The 15,626-nt window shown below is 44.1% G+C and overlaps 3 protein-coding genes and 1 long non-coding RNA gene across 5 annotated transcripts; 2 read left to right on the top strand and 2 right to left on the bottom strand.

Moving 5' to 3' along the window:
• Positions 1 to 638: 638 nt before the first annotated feature.
• LOC135342539 (uncharacterized) lies at positions 639 to 5,291 on the top strand. Of its 2 annotated transcripts, XR_010396889.1 has the most exons (5): positions 639 to 3,677; positions 4,019 to 4,112; positions 4,301 to 4,381; positions 4,540 to 4,596; positions 5,049 to 5,291. It is a non-coding gene; the product is annotated as an uncharacterized LOC135342539 (long non-coding RNA). The 2 variants fall into 2 exon arrangements; XR_010396888.1 differs by having other exon boundaries at positions 639 to 4,112.
• Positions 5,292 to 6,008: 717 nt separating this feature from the next.
• LOC135342529 (syntaxin-binding protein 1-like) lies at positions 6,009 to 11,885 on the bottom strand. The gene is made up of 18 exons (XM_064539265.1): positions 11,695 to 11,885; positions 11,486 to 11,535; positions 10,636 to 10,717; positions 10,292 to 10,444; positions 9,998 to 10,048; positions 9,629 to 9,830; positions 9,166 to 9,250; positions 9,009 to 9,049; positions 8,829 to 8,918; positions 8,707 to 8,762; positions 8,501 to 8,555; positions 8,345 to 8,411; positions 8,145 to 8,213; positions 7,693 to 7,874; positions 7,473 to 7,583; positions 7,148 to 7,298; positions 6,750 to 6,962; positions 6,009 to 6,440 (listed from the first exon to the last, which is right to left on the bottom strand). The coding sequence occupies exons 1-18, from the start codon at positions 11,720 to 11,722 to the stop codon at positions 6,237 to 6,239; spliced, it is 1,890 nt and encodes a 629-aa protein (XP_064395335.1). The 5' UTR covers positions 11,723 to 11,885; the 3' UTR covers positions 6,009 to 6,236.
• Positions 11,886 to 11,922: 37 nt separating this feature from the next.
• On the top strand, positions 11,923 to 12,709 carry LOC135342537 (NEDD8-conjugating enzyme UBE2F-like). The gene has a single exon (XM_064539272.1). The coding sequence runs from the start codon at positions 12,034 to 12,036 to the stop codon at positions 12,574 to 12,576; it is 543 nt and encodes a 180-aa protein (XP_064395342.1). The 5' UTR covers positions 11,923 to 12,033; the 3' UTR covers positions 12,577 to 12,709.
• Positions 12,710 to 12,736: 27 nt separating this feature from the next.
• On the bottom strand, positions 12,737 to 15,588 carry LOC135342528 (nucleolar protein dao-5-like). The gene is made up of 2 exons (XM_064539264.1): positions 13,465 to 15,588; positions 12,737 to 13,353 (listed from the first exon to the last, which is right to left on the bottom strand). The coding sequence occupies exons 1-2, from the start codon at positions 15,394 to 15,396 to the stop codon at positions 12,904 to 12,906; spliced, it is 2,382 nt and encodes a 793-aa protein (XP_064395334.1). The 5' UTR covers positions 15,397 to 15,588; the 3' UTR covers positions 12,737 to 12,903.
• Between the last annotated feature and the right edge of the window lie 38 nt (positions 15,589 to 15,626).

Raw genomic sequence — 15,626 nt, forward strand, 5'->3', positions numbered from 1 at the left:
GCTCATAGCTAGTGGCTTAGTTAGCATGCTCATAGCTAGTGGCTTAGTTAGCATGCTCATAGCTAGTGGCTTAGTTAGCATGCTCATAGCTAGTGGCTTAGTTAGCATGCTCATAGCTAGTGGCTTAGTTAGCATGCTCATAGCTATAGCTAGTAGCTTGTAATTTGCATGCTCATAATAATATAGATCTAGTGGCATAGTAATAATAGCTAGACAAACTGATAGTATAATAATTATAGCTAGTGGCATAGTAATATAGCTAGTGGCTTAATTTGTATGCTCGTAGCTAGATCTAGTGGCTTATACTCCGGGTTAGCTAGATATATAGATCTTAAATCTAGCTAGAGTTGAGTGGAATTACAAAACCCTTTGGTAGGTTTGGTTTTGTAGTTCCCTTGTTCGTTGGTTTGGGTGGTAGGCATATTTCATGCATGGTGTCAAATGGTTTCTGCGGCTGAAGGATGGCACTAGCTGCTACCTAGGCTGCATATGTGCCTGTAGCTTCACATGAGGTCGTACCAGGTAACCCTGTGACATGCATCGGTGGGGGGAGACCTGGGTGATGGGGGCTAGGTGGGGGCAGGGGGGCAGGGGGTAGGCGGTTTTTTAATATAGTTGCATGTGGGGGTTACTGCGGGGGGTAGGCAGTAATATAGTTGCATATGGGGGTTACTGTGGGGGTAGGCAGTTTGAAGTTGCATACTTAACCGATCGAGAGCACTGCCGTGTCCCGGATTACCACCAACTCCCCCAAATATAATTACAACACTCGAGTGACATGTGACATGAAGTGAGTGATCAATTTATAATGATGCCATGATCGACGATGGCTGTAACATATCTTGTTATTGATGATTGTCGTATATCTTCCTCCATCAAAGTATAAGTATTGCTTTGCTGGCAATTCTTGCAAACGTACGTGGTCTTGGTACCATATTCTATGATTGTCGATGCCTCCGTCAACTCTATTTCCCCAAATAAGTGCCTTAAGGCAATTTTTGCAAACTTACTGTCTTGGTGCCACCTCAATATAAGATTCCTCCGCTCAGGTGGCTCTATAGGTGCCTTTATAAACACTGCAATTAAGTGGCAATTCTATGATTGTCTTATTGAAGGTATAAGATTCCTCCGCCTAAGGTGGCGCTAAACGCCTTTATAAACACTGCATTTCCTCAATTAAGTGGCAATTCTATGATTGTCTTATTGAAGGTATAAGATTCATCCGCCTAAGGTGGCGCTAAACGCCTTTATAAACACTGCATTTCCTCAATTAAGTGGCAATTCTATGATTGTCATATTGACAGGATGCCTCCTCCGCCTAAGGTGGCTCTATATAGGTGTATAAACGCCTTTATAAATACTGCATTTCCGTGGTAATTGATACCGTATTCTATGATTGTCTTATTGACAGTATAATATCCACCAAGGTACCTCTAAACACGGCATTTCCCCAATTAAGTGGCAATTCTTATTGGTCGGTGATTGATGCTTCAGTCAAGCCTCTAGATGCTTGCCTGGGCAATTGTTAGGCAAATACCACCCATTATTGAAATGGCTATATATATGCCTCCTTCATTGAGGTTAAGTTGCCGATTGATTGAACCACCATCATCATTGAACGCTGACATCTGCCGGAAATGATCTCTTCTCTCCCGACCGAGGCCACACTCTCACAGCTCTCAAGTTCTAAGTTCTCTCTGGTGGTTTGGAGATCAGATCTACTCCCATTTGAGTAACCACAATGATCCTATGTCAATTGGCTCGTGTCCAATGGTCATATATGTAGGTGTGTCTCTCAATGTCCGAAACTGGCTCCGGCCTATAGTGTTCTCTGAAGGCTTCGGCCTATAGTGTTCTCTGAAGGCTTCGGCCTATAGTGTTCTCTGAAGGCTTCGGCCTATAGTGTTCTCTGAAGGCTTTGGCCTATAGTGTTCTTTGAAGGCTCCGGCCTATAGTGTTCTCTGAAGGCTCCGGCATATAGTGTTCTCTGAAGGCTTTGGCCTATAGTGTTATCTGAAGGCTCCGGCCTATAGTGTTCTCTGAAGGCTCCGGCCCATAGTGTTCTCTGAAGGCTTCGGCCTATAGTAGGCTCCAGCCTATAGTGTTCTCTGAAGGCTCCGGCCCATAGTGTTCTCTGAAGGCTTCGGCCTATAGTAGGCTCCGGCCTATAGTGTTCTCTGAAGGCTTCGGCCTATGGTTTTCTCTCTGAAGGCTTTGGCCTATAGTAGGCTCCGGCTCTCTGAAGGCTTCGGCCTATAGTAGGCTCCGGCCTATATAGTGTTCTCTGAAGGCTTCGGCCTATAGTGTTCTCTGAAGGCTTCGGCCTATAGTGTTCTCTGAAGGCTCCGGCCTATAGTGCTCTAGCTGTGCTGAGCAGGGCTCTGGCTATGATATATCTCTCAATTGGTCTGAGGTGGTTAGGTGGTGTGAAGTGGCCCTAACAACTATGAGGTGGCCCTAACAACGAGGTGGCCCTAACAACAGAGGTGGCCCATTGATTCCAACCACGACAGAAACCTATGTTCCCAGTGTCTCAACGAGGAGCTGAACGGGATGTGGAGCGGGGCAAGTGGCAGCAGCTGGATCCACCACCATCATCTCTCTCAACCAACTCTGTCTCTGCTGGAATTCCTGTCCATCGTGTTCATCCCAGCTGAAGAAGGCTTCAGCCTCGCAGCTGAGTCCCCTGTCCATGCACTCATGGCAGGGGCAGGCTCTGTTCACGATGCACTGTTCTCCGATGGTCACCCTGAAGGCCAGGTATGTGTTCTTATTGTGTATACTCATGGCAGGGACAGGCTCTGATCGCCCCAAAGGCTTCGGCCTAACAGTTCTCTCCGATGTTCACCTGAAGGCTTCGGCCGGGAATGTGTTCTCCCGTGTTCATCCCAGCTGAAGAAGGCTTCGGCCTCGCAGGCTCTGTTCACCCCGACCTGAAGAAGGCGGCCAGACCATCAGCCCCACAGCAGAAGACGGACCTCTGATCTGCCTCTACCTCTGCTGGAGTTCCTGTCCACTCGGGGGTGTTCATCCCAGCTGAAGAAGGCTTCGGCCTCGCAGCTGAGTCCCCTGTCCATGCACTCATCATGGCAGGGGCAGGCTCTGTTCACCCCGACCTGAAGGCGGCCAGACCATCGGCCCCACAGCAGAAGACGGACCTCTGATCTGCCTCTACCTCTGCTGGAGTTCCTGTCCACTCGGGGGTGTTCATCCCAGCTGAAGAAGGCTTCGGCCTCGCAGCTGAGTCCCCTGTCCATGCACTCATGGCAGGGGCAGGCTCTGTTCACCCCGACCTGAAGAAGGCGGCCAGACCATCGGCCCCACAGCAGAAGACGGACCTCTGATCTGCCTCTACCTCTGCTGGAGTTCCTGTTCACTCGGGGGTGTTCATCCCAGCTGAAGAAGGCTTCGGCCTCGCAGCTGAGTCCCTTGTCCATGCACTCATGGCAGGGGCAGGCTCTGTTCACCCCGACCTGAAGGCGGCCAGACCATCGGCCCCACAGCAGAAGGTGGACTTAGCCATGGGTTTTACAGACGGGGAAAGGGAATTGTTCGTATGGTATAGCTATTGGTGTACACAGCGAATATGTAATAACACAATGCTTAACCGTCTTCTTCTTCTGCCCCCAGGAAATTTTAATGGATCTTCCTAACGAGCGGACTGATCATATGGACTGGTAAAGAGTTACTTCATTAACGCCTGATACTATGTGCGCATATCATGATAGTATGTGATTACCTTCCAATGGCTATAAAAGTCACTTCTGTTATCACTACAAGATCTCTTAATTTGTAGCTTGGTCTACGTAATATCCATGCATTTAATGATGCGTTTGGCTTATTATGTCGTGTGTGTAACCAAGTCTTCATACATTTGGCTTCATGTGCAACATCCCACTCATGTTATAGCTTAGACTATTATAGCTACACAGTGTGCGTGCATGTATACTAGTAATGCTGCACAGTGTGCATGCATGTATACTAGTAATGCTGCACAGCTATGACTCTATTTACGCAGACAGATCTGAAGCAGCTCTAAAGACAATCGAGACAACGATTATGGTGGGAGGAGTCACTGGCACAACCTATGCTGATCGACCAAAAACTAAATTGTGAGACGTACAAAAAAACACGGTTCTATATATATATGTTCAGGACACAAGGGCCTGGTTATAATTCTATATTGAACTCCCATAATTATATTTATCGTGGCAATCAATTATATACACTAGAATCTGCACTATATAATAGGATGTCCTCTTCATTTATCTGGTGCTTTGATCTTTATTTCTTTTTCTAGAAGTTGAAGTAGCTAGACGAACCCCATGACGTTATCATGCAGATCTCTATACGTCTCTACCTTGTGGTAGAATACAAAAAGGTATTCGGTACAAAAAGATTGCCAGTGTAAGTAAGTATAATTATGTTGTATGGGGGTGTGGTTAAAACTAACTAATTAAGTGGTGTTGCATGCATCGAACCCTCGGAGTAAATCAAATATCCTTCTGTAATAACAAAATGCTTAACTGTTTCTTTTAGCTGCCCCCATGTAAGAAATGGATCTTCCTAATGAGCGTGGACTGGATTGATGGACTGGTAAAGAGTTAACTTTTTTTAATTACTTCATTAACGCCTGATAACATGTGCATACGATCTGTTATGGGATTGCCTTCATAATTATTATGAGTATCTCTTAATTTATAGCTCCGTTTTAGCCTCGTTATGTTCCTAGGCCAATTTTTCTCGATCAATAGAAGTGTGACCATGCAGAGATTAATCTGTGGTGTGACATTGATGCAAATACAGCATTCATTATGTGGCATAATAATGATCTAGGGACGTCACAGTTTACTGAACTTAGTATAATTATTGCTATAATTGAATGTTGCAATCTGTGCTGTGCTAATGCCTCTCAGCGTGTTTTACTTTGCTCAAAAAGTAATGTGTACTTAGAAATGTGTATACATGTATATAGTGTGTTTAGAATATAATTATGTATGATTATATTCGTTTATAAAATTATGATTGCATTTGAATTCCATGCATAGATATAACAAGGCGAGCTTATGGAACAGATCGGATGGTGTTTGATGAATGATATAGATGAATGATAGAAGCAGTATTTTGCATTCCTTGTCTTATAAAAAGGGTGGGTACGGGTACAAATGGATCAAGAGTTCACCAGAGAGTTCACAATGAAAGGACAGACACCGTGACAGCTTGGTCGGACTCGGAAATTATGTAGCTATTCAGTGTGGTTAAGGCATGCCAAATGATCATATTTGAGATGGTTGCATGAATGATGAAATTTTGTAGGAATGTAGCCTCAAACAAGCTATTAGCCTCGATCCCAGCCCCTCACTACTTTCGCAATTGAGAGCGGCCTGGAATGGAGGCTAACAAGCTACATGCTATGAACAGATGGGCGTGGCCATCATTCACTTGAAGGTCACGCCCCCATCATGGAATGGAGTCTCCAAGAAGAATTCTGTAGGGCACTATTGATCAGCTCTTGTTGGAAGTGAGGAGAGAGTCACAGAATAATCTAGAGGGTCCATCTCTGCCAGAAAATCTACTGTCTGCACTTCACTCTGTTTTCCAACAGTCTCTTCTTCATGCATTGGACCTTGTGGACAAGAATCATGTGATGTGTTTTGTGTGTCTTGCTGGAAGAGAGCTATTCCAAGTTCAAGCAAGTGCTGGGAACAGAGTCTACACTTGTCTGGTGTCCAGTAACTACTGCAATTGCCCCTCATTTGTGTACAGTGTGATTCTGAAGGAAGACGCTCTCACCTGGCTGTACAGTTGGGACGTGCACTGGATCGTGTTGAAACAAAGGACATTTCAGGAGAACAATTTGCCAAACTCCTTTCTGCAGACACATGTAGAAACGTTATTAGCTTAGGATATTGATTCTAGGATATTGTATCATTATTTTTATTAATACTGAGACGATGTGATTTTATACTTATAATTATTGTTCCCACGGATCAAGAACTCACTCTTAAGAAATTGTTCCCATGTATGGTTGATTAAACAGTCTGTACGACCAAACATATACAGCATTTATAAGCATAATTATCTTTACAACATAAAGTAAATGAAAATTGCACAAAACAAACACACATGAATGCTTAAAATATTCATTCTGATAGTCAATAGTTTGTGTCTGTACAATCACTATAATACATACACTATATTTATAAGAGCTACAATAACGTCCAAGTATCTTGTCTCTATGTGGCCACGAGAGGTTGCAGGCTCTTCAGTTGATCCATGAAGCGAGTGGGAGTGACAATGTGGGTGGAGCCAATAATGACCTCACAGTTGGTGGCAGCGGAGGCCTCGTATGCCGCCCTCATCTCAGAGTAGGTCATCCCTCCCACTACGAAGATGATGATAGTTGGTCCACCTCTCTTGACAGGAGCAGAAGCTGTTGCCTGTGCACGGACGAGATGAAAAAAACATCATGGCTTTATACATGTAGCTACCGTCCAACACAGTGTGTACCTATAAGTACACACATGCGTATAGTACATGTAAGCATGGAAAGAACACAGCACACATGTACACTATTCACCAGTGAAATTACTCTAGAGTAAACCCCACAGCGACTGTCAAAGAGGTGACCTGCTACAACAGTGAACACACGTTTAAACACAAGCTAAATAGACTTAGGAGCCAATTAAATTTACTATACATAATAGACAGGGTTAGACTATACATAATAGACAGGGTTAGACACTTACCCCTCCTTTGGAGGGAGAGGCTCCCTCCTGTTTCTGGCCAGGGATCCAGTTCCACCTTTGTCGCACACTGGTGCCGGGAACAGCTCCACTGGCACCCCCAACAGAAGTGCCAGACACGGAGCCACCACCAAAGTTGGCCCCAGAGGTAGGGCGAGGTGCTTTCCCACGGAAACAGGGAGCATAGCTCTCATCCAGCTTACCCTCGGCGGCATACTACGAGGGGAGAGGGGTAGGAGAAGCATTACATTATACTTAAAATAACTGGGATGTGCTTCTCTTGTGTACAATGAACTGTACTAGCCAACAACGTACACACAGTGTATATATTTGTATACAGAACGCCAAGCTAGTATCGCAGGACAATAACATGATGACAAAGTATGTCCGACTAAGCTCACCTCTGCAATGTCCTGCAGCAGTGGTGACCATCGTGACACCTCGTACTTCTCTCCTGGTCGCTCCTTGGGCTTGATCCGATGCTTGGGGACACTCACTTTCTCCTCAGCCAGTATCTTGTGGCCGAGGTGCATCAGGTTCAAGATCACCTTCCTACCAGAGATTCATCACAGACAGAGAGAGAAACATTATTAAAGCACATCTGAACAAGCTACATAAGCTTTCAGGAACTAATCCAATCACAGTACTCTCAAGATGTAAGGGACTCAACCATTACTGCACACACACACAGTACAGTTCATATGAGCAAAGCTGTCAGTCAGTTACCTCTCATTGAGTGGCAGTTCAGAATGCTGCATGAGCTTGGAGAAGTCATCACGGCTAACACCTTTCTTAAAGAGGATATAAAGAACGAGTAGACGAGCTTTCCTTTGGTATCTGCAAACATCAACAGTTGGTAAGGAACAACATACACTGAAATAGATATTGGGTAAAGATCATCAATTCCATTTTTATAAACACAGCTACATGTACAACTTCAACTAACGAGAGATCCTTTGAGAAGAGGAGTGGCATCATGTCAGCCATGGGGTCAGTGATGGGGTCACCGGCTGCATCAGTCCCAGTGGCAAGGTTCTGCTCAACTTTGGCCACTTTAGACACACTACTATCTCCACCCTGCCGGTAGCGACTCAGCAATGTGTCCACCATGTTCAGGTGGAGAGAGTACTGTGTGTGGTGTGTGTGTGGGTGTGTAGTGTGTGTGTGGGGGGTGGTGTGGTGTGTGTGTGGGGGGTGGTGTGGTGTGTGTGTGGGTGTGGTGTGGTGTGGGGTGTGGTGTGGGTGGGTGTGTGTAGTGTGTGGGTGTAGTGTGTGGTTGCATACGTAATGCCGATATGTACATACATTTCACTAAATGTCCTATAATCACAGACAGCCTGCACGAGGTGTGCACTGACTCTATTATGAAGGCTCACAACACAGCACTGAGAGACTCACCACACTCAGCTCCTTCTGGTACTGGGGGACATTCTTGATGTAGCGAGAGAGGTCCTTGATGGATAGCAGCTACAGGGAGAAGGCAACATACTTCATACACATCCTGAAAATGTACTAAGTAAAAAAAAACTAGAATTCAATGAAAGAAAGTTATTGAGTGTGATGTAAAACCTTAAAGTTTTTGTAGAACACAAATTCACCTCTTTGTCTCCATGTTTCTTGAGATGTTTCTTTTCTCCAAACTCCTTGAACTTTTCAGCCACTTCCCTGCGATCATGATTGACATTAGTTAACAACAATGAAGTCATCAAAGCATGTAGCCATGGTAATCATGCCAATCGCAATGGATAACATACCTTGAGACATCAGCAATGTGTTCGTGTCTCAGCTGCACCCAAAGGTCATCATTCTCTGTTAAGAAAAAGAAAATAAGTAGTCAGTAGCAAATTAGCATGGCAGTACAGAAGTGAGAGCATTCGTTGTGTGGGAGGGTTAAGAAATGAACCAACTGACAGCAGAACATGTATTTGTTTTTAGAACTACAACACATTATTGAGTTTACCATCTAGAATGACATCTCTAGATTTCTGAGCTCCTCCAACAGTTGCCGCCTTATAGCTGTGTGTGTGTGTGTGTGTGTGTGTGTGGGTGTGTGTGGGGTGTGTGTGGGGGGGGGTTGCTTACGTGTAGACATCATTCTCCACTTTGAGCAGATCGTAGGCCATGGCCTGGTAGGTGAGCTCGTGCAGAATGGGAGACACTACATCAAAACCCCTGAGGAGATAGGGTAATCAATACATATTGGTTTAGAATACAGTACGGATCGGCAAAACCATAACAATACGAGTTTACAATATGGCTTACCTGTCCAAGATGATGAGCTGGGACATAGCTTTGTCGTGGCCCTGGAGAACAAAGGGCATTGTGGACATAATGAACACTAGGCCACTAGCTGTGGGTACCAGGACACTGAGGCTACTACATGTATATACATTTTAGTGTACAGGATAGCTGTGCTTACTGTTCCCAAGTCTCTCTTGTCTGCTTTGAAAGCATCTAGTTTGCTCTGCACAGCCTCGGCAATCTCAACCAGGTGATCCACATCACTGAAATGTGTAAAAATACCATTAGTGGCCAAAGAGAAGCATTTCAGGAGCAATGAGTGAATCACTGTAACGACCGTGTGTTGCAATGGCTGTTCACACGCACACAGCACTGCACACACAGCACTGCACACACAGCACTGCACATGTAGTAGAATAAACTGTACAACAACTTCACAAGGTTGTACATAACATAAGAGGATAAAGGATGCTTAGACAAGTTCAGATGAAGGTTAGTTATTGTAGAGGTCATCCCACTGACACATACAAGCACGCATGCATGGACCTACGTTGTTGTACATATACATGTACATGTACAATACCCCCCCCCCCCACCACACGCACACACACATACGCCCACCTACCCACCCACCCACTCACTTGCGGTATCTGACGATTGGGTACTCTCCCAACATGGCGCACACGGTGGCCACCTGATCAGCAATCCTCTCGGCCATTTCCTTCTTGCTGGCAGAAGATCCAGGAGAGTAGAAGTCACCAAAGGCACTAGGATAGTCCAGTGTGAAGACATTGGATTCGTATGGCAGAAAGGCCATGTTGGCTTCTTTGATGGTGGCTATCTCTGCGACCGGGGAAATGGAGAGGTCAACACAGGAAACTATACGATGTACATACTGTATCAACCAGCATGCTGTTTTTCAGAAGTAAAAACTGAATGCTACTAACATGCATAATCCCGTTGTCAAGCAAAAGTAACCAGTACACATACGTAAGTAAGTTTTAACTCACTTTTAGCAGCTTTGCTTGCCCCAAGCTTTGAGAAGAGCGTTGTGGGAACCTCTGCACAACAAAGGCAACAAGCATTAGTGTAAGCCAAATAGTTAAGACAGAAAGCTGCTGTCTATAGTCTATATACACATACAAGTACAGTAACTAGCAAAACAAGGTTTCAGATAATGGTGAATTTTTTTCTGCAAATGGAACTACATGTCACAGATCTTGAATTCATCACTTCAGACATAGATATATGATACATGATACTAAAAAATTACAGCAAAGTTTCAGATAATGACAGGGACTTACTCTCCAAGAAGAAGATGTGAGCTGCCTTGTACATGGGAGAGGTTCCACTGTAGTCCTTCTTGATGGCCTCGATGTTCTCTTCACTGGGTACCACGACATAGATGGCCTCCAGGTGAGGGAGTGGTTGGCGGGACTTAGACAGACTCTCCACCACTGGACAAAGAAATGACTGGATGAATCTACTCTCAATTAAACCTGTACTGTATATACAGCAATGTAGCACCATTGTTCACACTCATACCAGCTATACATGTCTCAAACTGCACAGTAGAGGACAGATTACATGTAAGGGACCAGCTTAAGGTGATATTAGAACACAGGTTAGTGGTAGGGGCTGGGCTTACGAGTGATTCCTTTGGCCATTACATCGCTCATTTTGCAACAAGCAGAGATAATGCGAGTGGAGAGTGTGTCCAGAATGAGTACCTATGTGTGTGTGTGTGTGTGTGTGTGTGTGTGTGTGCGGGGGAGAAATACAGTAAACTGTCAGACATGAATCAAAGACAATATGCTTGCCGACAGGTAGTAACAAGCAACTATGTATCACAGGTCACCGACTACTTGACCTTATAAGCAACGCACCGTACGTTATCAACACTATAACCAGTGGGAGGTGTACAATACAGCAGTCAGAGAGGAGACAGCCAATGTATATCAGGGGAAGTCTTACAATTATGGGGGAAATGAAAGCTGAATCCATCTCAAATAGATCCACTGCTAGTACCAATGTACTAAAAGTAACAGGGAATATTCTGGTCATTGTGTGATTTGCATGATTTGCACAGTTGGCTGACACACTACTAAACTTCCTGAGTGACATACAAGAAGACAGAGTTGGCAAAGTGGGTGAGGTTCTATTCCGACAAGTTTTCGGACACAGCAACTCTATGCAACTAGCTATAGTTATATAGGATCTGCTCATGTTTGTGTTCTGGTGTTGGGTACACAAGTTACTATTTACTATAGCTGTTCAGGATATACTCAACACACATGCAGCTGTACTGTACTGCGATATGAATCACCAATGTTGCTTCACAACAACCAACCGACACCACACACATCTGTCAATATGGCGAATGATGACACACACCAAAAGTGAAAGTGCATTTATAGGTTTAGGAGACGTAACCAAAAACTTGTTCGTGTATGAACAACCACCATGACCCTCAAATAATGGTTAATAGCGATGCCTACCTTCCATTGTCCTTCTTTGCACAGCTTGCCCAGCATCTCATCCAGGACCCCTGGAAAATGGTTCTCGTCAATTTTACCACGAATTATTATTATTGTGTGCGTATGCGTCTAGAATAGTGCACTACAACATAACTACAACATAATTATTGTCTACAACTGTCAACATTGAATAGCAAGTTATGAATATGAGGAGCTCAGCATAAACTCACTTCTGGCAATGACATCTTTCAAGGCCATGGCTGGCTACACAGTGTTCTACTGAGCTAGTTCTTTTCACCAGGTTCTACCAAGCACACTTTTCACTGTTCGCTCAGTACTATACTTCTAATGGAGAGTAGAGACTAGATCCTTTCAATCTCTTTTGCTGGGGGAAAATTAAGAGTTTGGGCTGGGTCATTGGATTCTATTTACGCGAAGAACACATCACACGACATGGCTTCCTCAAGAAATATTGAAGATTAATTAGCCCACCATTACATTAATTTGTTTGCTGCTGTCTCATGTCCTTGTCATCCTGAGCCCTGCCTGTATCGAGTCCATTGAAGAAAATGTTCAAGCTACAGCAGAAGAGAAAGGAAGAAGCTAGTAGCAAGGAATCTAAACCATCTTATGGCAAGCAAATGAGCATCAGAAGTCGATTGTTGACTAGAGAAGTCTCAGAGATCGAATCTTGTCTCCCTAAATCGTGCAAAATTGACTTCGAGGATGTAGATGATCTTCGCGAATTCACTCTGACAGTAAAACCAGACGAAGGCTACTGGAAAGGAGGAACGTTTGTCTTCAGCATTTGCATCCCACCGGAGTACAATATAGCGCCCCCAAAAGCCCAATGCAAGACGAAACTATGGCATCCAAACATAACAGAAGATGGAAAAATCTGTTTGAGTATCCTACGTGAGCATTCACTGGATGGGAGTGGCTGGCTACCGACGCGGACACTCAAAGATGTTGTGTGGGGCTTGAATTCACTGTTTACCGATCTCTGCGATTTCGACGACCCACTAAACACTGTTGCAGCTGAGCAACATTCAATAGATAAGAAAGGATTTGTGAGGAAAGTGAAGGACTTTATATCTTGGTATGCAAAGTAACTAAATCTAGCTAGCTTAGATCAATTTCTCTTTAATAGTGCAGTGTGTGTTATTTTTATCGTTTCTATTAATTTTACGTATTTATGGACGACTAATTATCGATTGTGAATTTTGTTGTTGGAGATGTGAATAATATTGAACAAATACATGTACAGGTGCGGACATTGTCTGTATTCATATAATAGTCATGTGCTATACACTGTAGCAAATATCATGTGCTTTAATAAATAGTGTAAACCAAAAAAAACAAAGTATCCTAAGAATTTAACTATTGCATGACACTAGATAAATTAAAAAAGAATGAACTGTTTCAACGTAAGCTATAGATTACCAAAGTAAAGCTGCTGTGTCTGAATTGAGCGCAGAATAAAAATCATTTGCTCGGTCATCACTGACTGGCCCCCCATTATACATCGGCTCTTCTTGAACTTGCTTCTTCTTGGCAGGAGAAGTTTTTCGATTTTCATACGTCCCAAACCCACTCAAATGGCTTTGCATCATATCATTGTAATTGCCCGTCATGCTCGGCGTATATTGTCCTAGTGCACCAGATTTCATTGGTGATATTTTAGAGGGAGAGTATCTGTCGTTTTCATTGGAGGGCAGCAAAGAAGGGTGAATTCGTTGGGATATTCCTGAATTTTCAGTTGACATTTTTGAGCCACTGTCTGTTCCGTCATTGTCGGAGTTGACCATATCATAATCATCGTAAATGTACTTGGGGTAGAAATGCTCTTCCGTTAGAGCACTGTCGCTGAACGAAACGCGTCTCAGATTCTGCATGGAAAATAGCAAAAATACATTATCATAATTATAAGTTTTGTATAAATTTATGTGTAGTTAGAAAATTGACTCATGGTGAATAAATACTAGAACATGCATGCATACCTTTACACGTTTAACAGGATCCGACAAGATTGACTTTGAATCACTCTTTTTCATTCCGCGAGTAGTTTGTGTAGTTGGAGTCACCACTGACTTACTCTCTGGTTCACTGGCATATTCGGTATTTGTCACTTTGTAGCCCATAACGACTATACCACCTTTGTCAATCCCGCTATCTTCATCAGATAAATCATCAATGTTTGTGAGCGTTACGTCTTCTAGATCTGAGTCACTGTCTTCAGATTCGCTTCCTGCATCAAGAGTTCGATGTTTCCCTTTCTTGCTAAATGAGAACGAGAACATTGGTTCTTCCTCCTCTGGTGGAGGAGGGGTAGGTGGAGTAGGGGTTGGTGCAGGCCGCGCTGGGGCTTTTCTAATGGGCTGTATGTTACTTCCAAGTTGCTTGTTTGAACCGTGGGATGTATTCGTTTTCTTGGGTTCAGTTTTCCACGAGGAGGTATCATTATCGGTTTGTTTTTTGCTCCCATAGCTCGAGGTTGAGGAATTTTGTTGCTTAGCTGATGAAGGTGCTTTAGGTGCCGCGCTTCTTTTTGCATAGTCACTTCGTCTTCTCTTGATCAAGGCTTGCTTCCACAGTGGCAACTTCTTGAATTGTGGATCATTTTCGCTAACATTAGCCCATTCATCCACCACTTTATAAGCAGGAGGCCTGTGTACTACTCCTTCTTGCTCGACTAGCTTAGTTGGAACATCGCTATCAGGTTTGGGCCGGTTGACTACTTCTGGTTGACGTTTGCTGTTTGCGCTGGGCCGAGATGGAGCTTTCTTTGTGGCTATTGGTTTTGCAGAAGGTGACTTTGACGCAGACGTTGGTTGTGACGCCGTTTTTGGCTTTGCTTCTTTTGATTTTCGAGGAGCTTCGTTACCTTTGCTAGCTCTCGCAGGCTTTGCATTTCTTACAACAGACGGCTGTACTGGTGTACGTTCAACATGTTCATCTCTCTTTGGAGCCTCAATAGTGGGTTCGTGGGGTAAATCAACTTCGTCAGTTCCTTCAGTTACATTCAGTTCTGTTTCGACAGGTGGTTCATATGTATCAACCTCAGGCGTGTTTCTTGTAATTGTTATCTTGGTACTTTCAGGCTCCTTTTTGGAAACAGTTGCAGTATGTCTTGTTGACCGCAGACTATTCTGTGGAGCTGTTGCTGATCGTTCTCTCAGGGGTTGAGGCCTGGGCTCCTTGCTCGGCTGTGAAGCAGCTGCTCTTCGTCTCAAGATAATAGCTTTCTTCCATGCTGGCATTGCCGCTAGCTTGGCATCTTCGTCATCATCTCCTTCAAAAGATCTTCTCTTGTCAGATATGACTGTAGCAGGAGTGTTCTTGTTATGCCTCAATGACACTTCTTTTAAGGAGGGTGGACTAGTACTCAAAGTGTCAGAGGAGTTCGGAGTAGTAACAGATCTTCGAGTTGCAGGAGAGGAAGCCGCAGTTACCTTTGTAGTTGCTGCAGGCCTGAAATTGCTTGTTGGTTTTACAGTACTTGTTGGTGATGTTGTTTTATTGCTGCTGAAAGCTGACAGAGCACCACTAAAACTGTTTGTCGTTGGTCTTGTTGCTGGCTTGCTACTACGACCACTGTAGCTCAATGGTGTCTCTTTAGTAGAGGAAACAGGACTAGGTGATTGCTTAGCCCAGGTTTGTCTGTGCGGTAACTTAGGAGATTCTTTGGCTTTTTCGTGTTGGACAGCAGCCATCCATTTGTTGCTAGGATCAGAAGCATTGGTACTGGTTGGTTTTCCAGTCTCTTTTTTCTCCAAAGTAGATCCAGGCGATCGCTGTTTCTTGACTAGCGCTCGCTTCCATGGTGGCAGTGAGGCAATAAAAGAAGCCTCTTCTTCTTCCTTTTTTCTTTGCTCTTCCTCAGCTTTCTTTTTCCTATCAAGGATTGCTTGCTTCCATGCTGGAACTGACATTTTTGATTTAATTCGTGTGATTCACACACTCCAAAGAACTTTGTTAGTTGGTATAAATATTTACAGACTCAGGTTTTCAATGTAAACTTTTGCAAAGGAATACCTTTCTGCGGCAACAACAGGACTAGATAGATGCCAGCTCCAGCATTGAGACATGCAATAGCTAGCTTTAGCTGCAAATCTTCTGTCATGCCAGCCCCTCCCCCGTTTTCAACAGCTTAGAGACCATT

This window comes from Halichondria panicea, chromosome 10 (assembly GCF_963675165.1).
Source record: "Halichondria panicea chromosome 10, odHalPani1.1, whole genome shotgun sequence".
Lineage (NCBI taxonomy): Eukaryota > Metazoa > Porifera > Demospongiae > Suberitida > Halichondriidae > Halichondria > Halichondria panicea.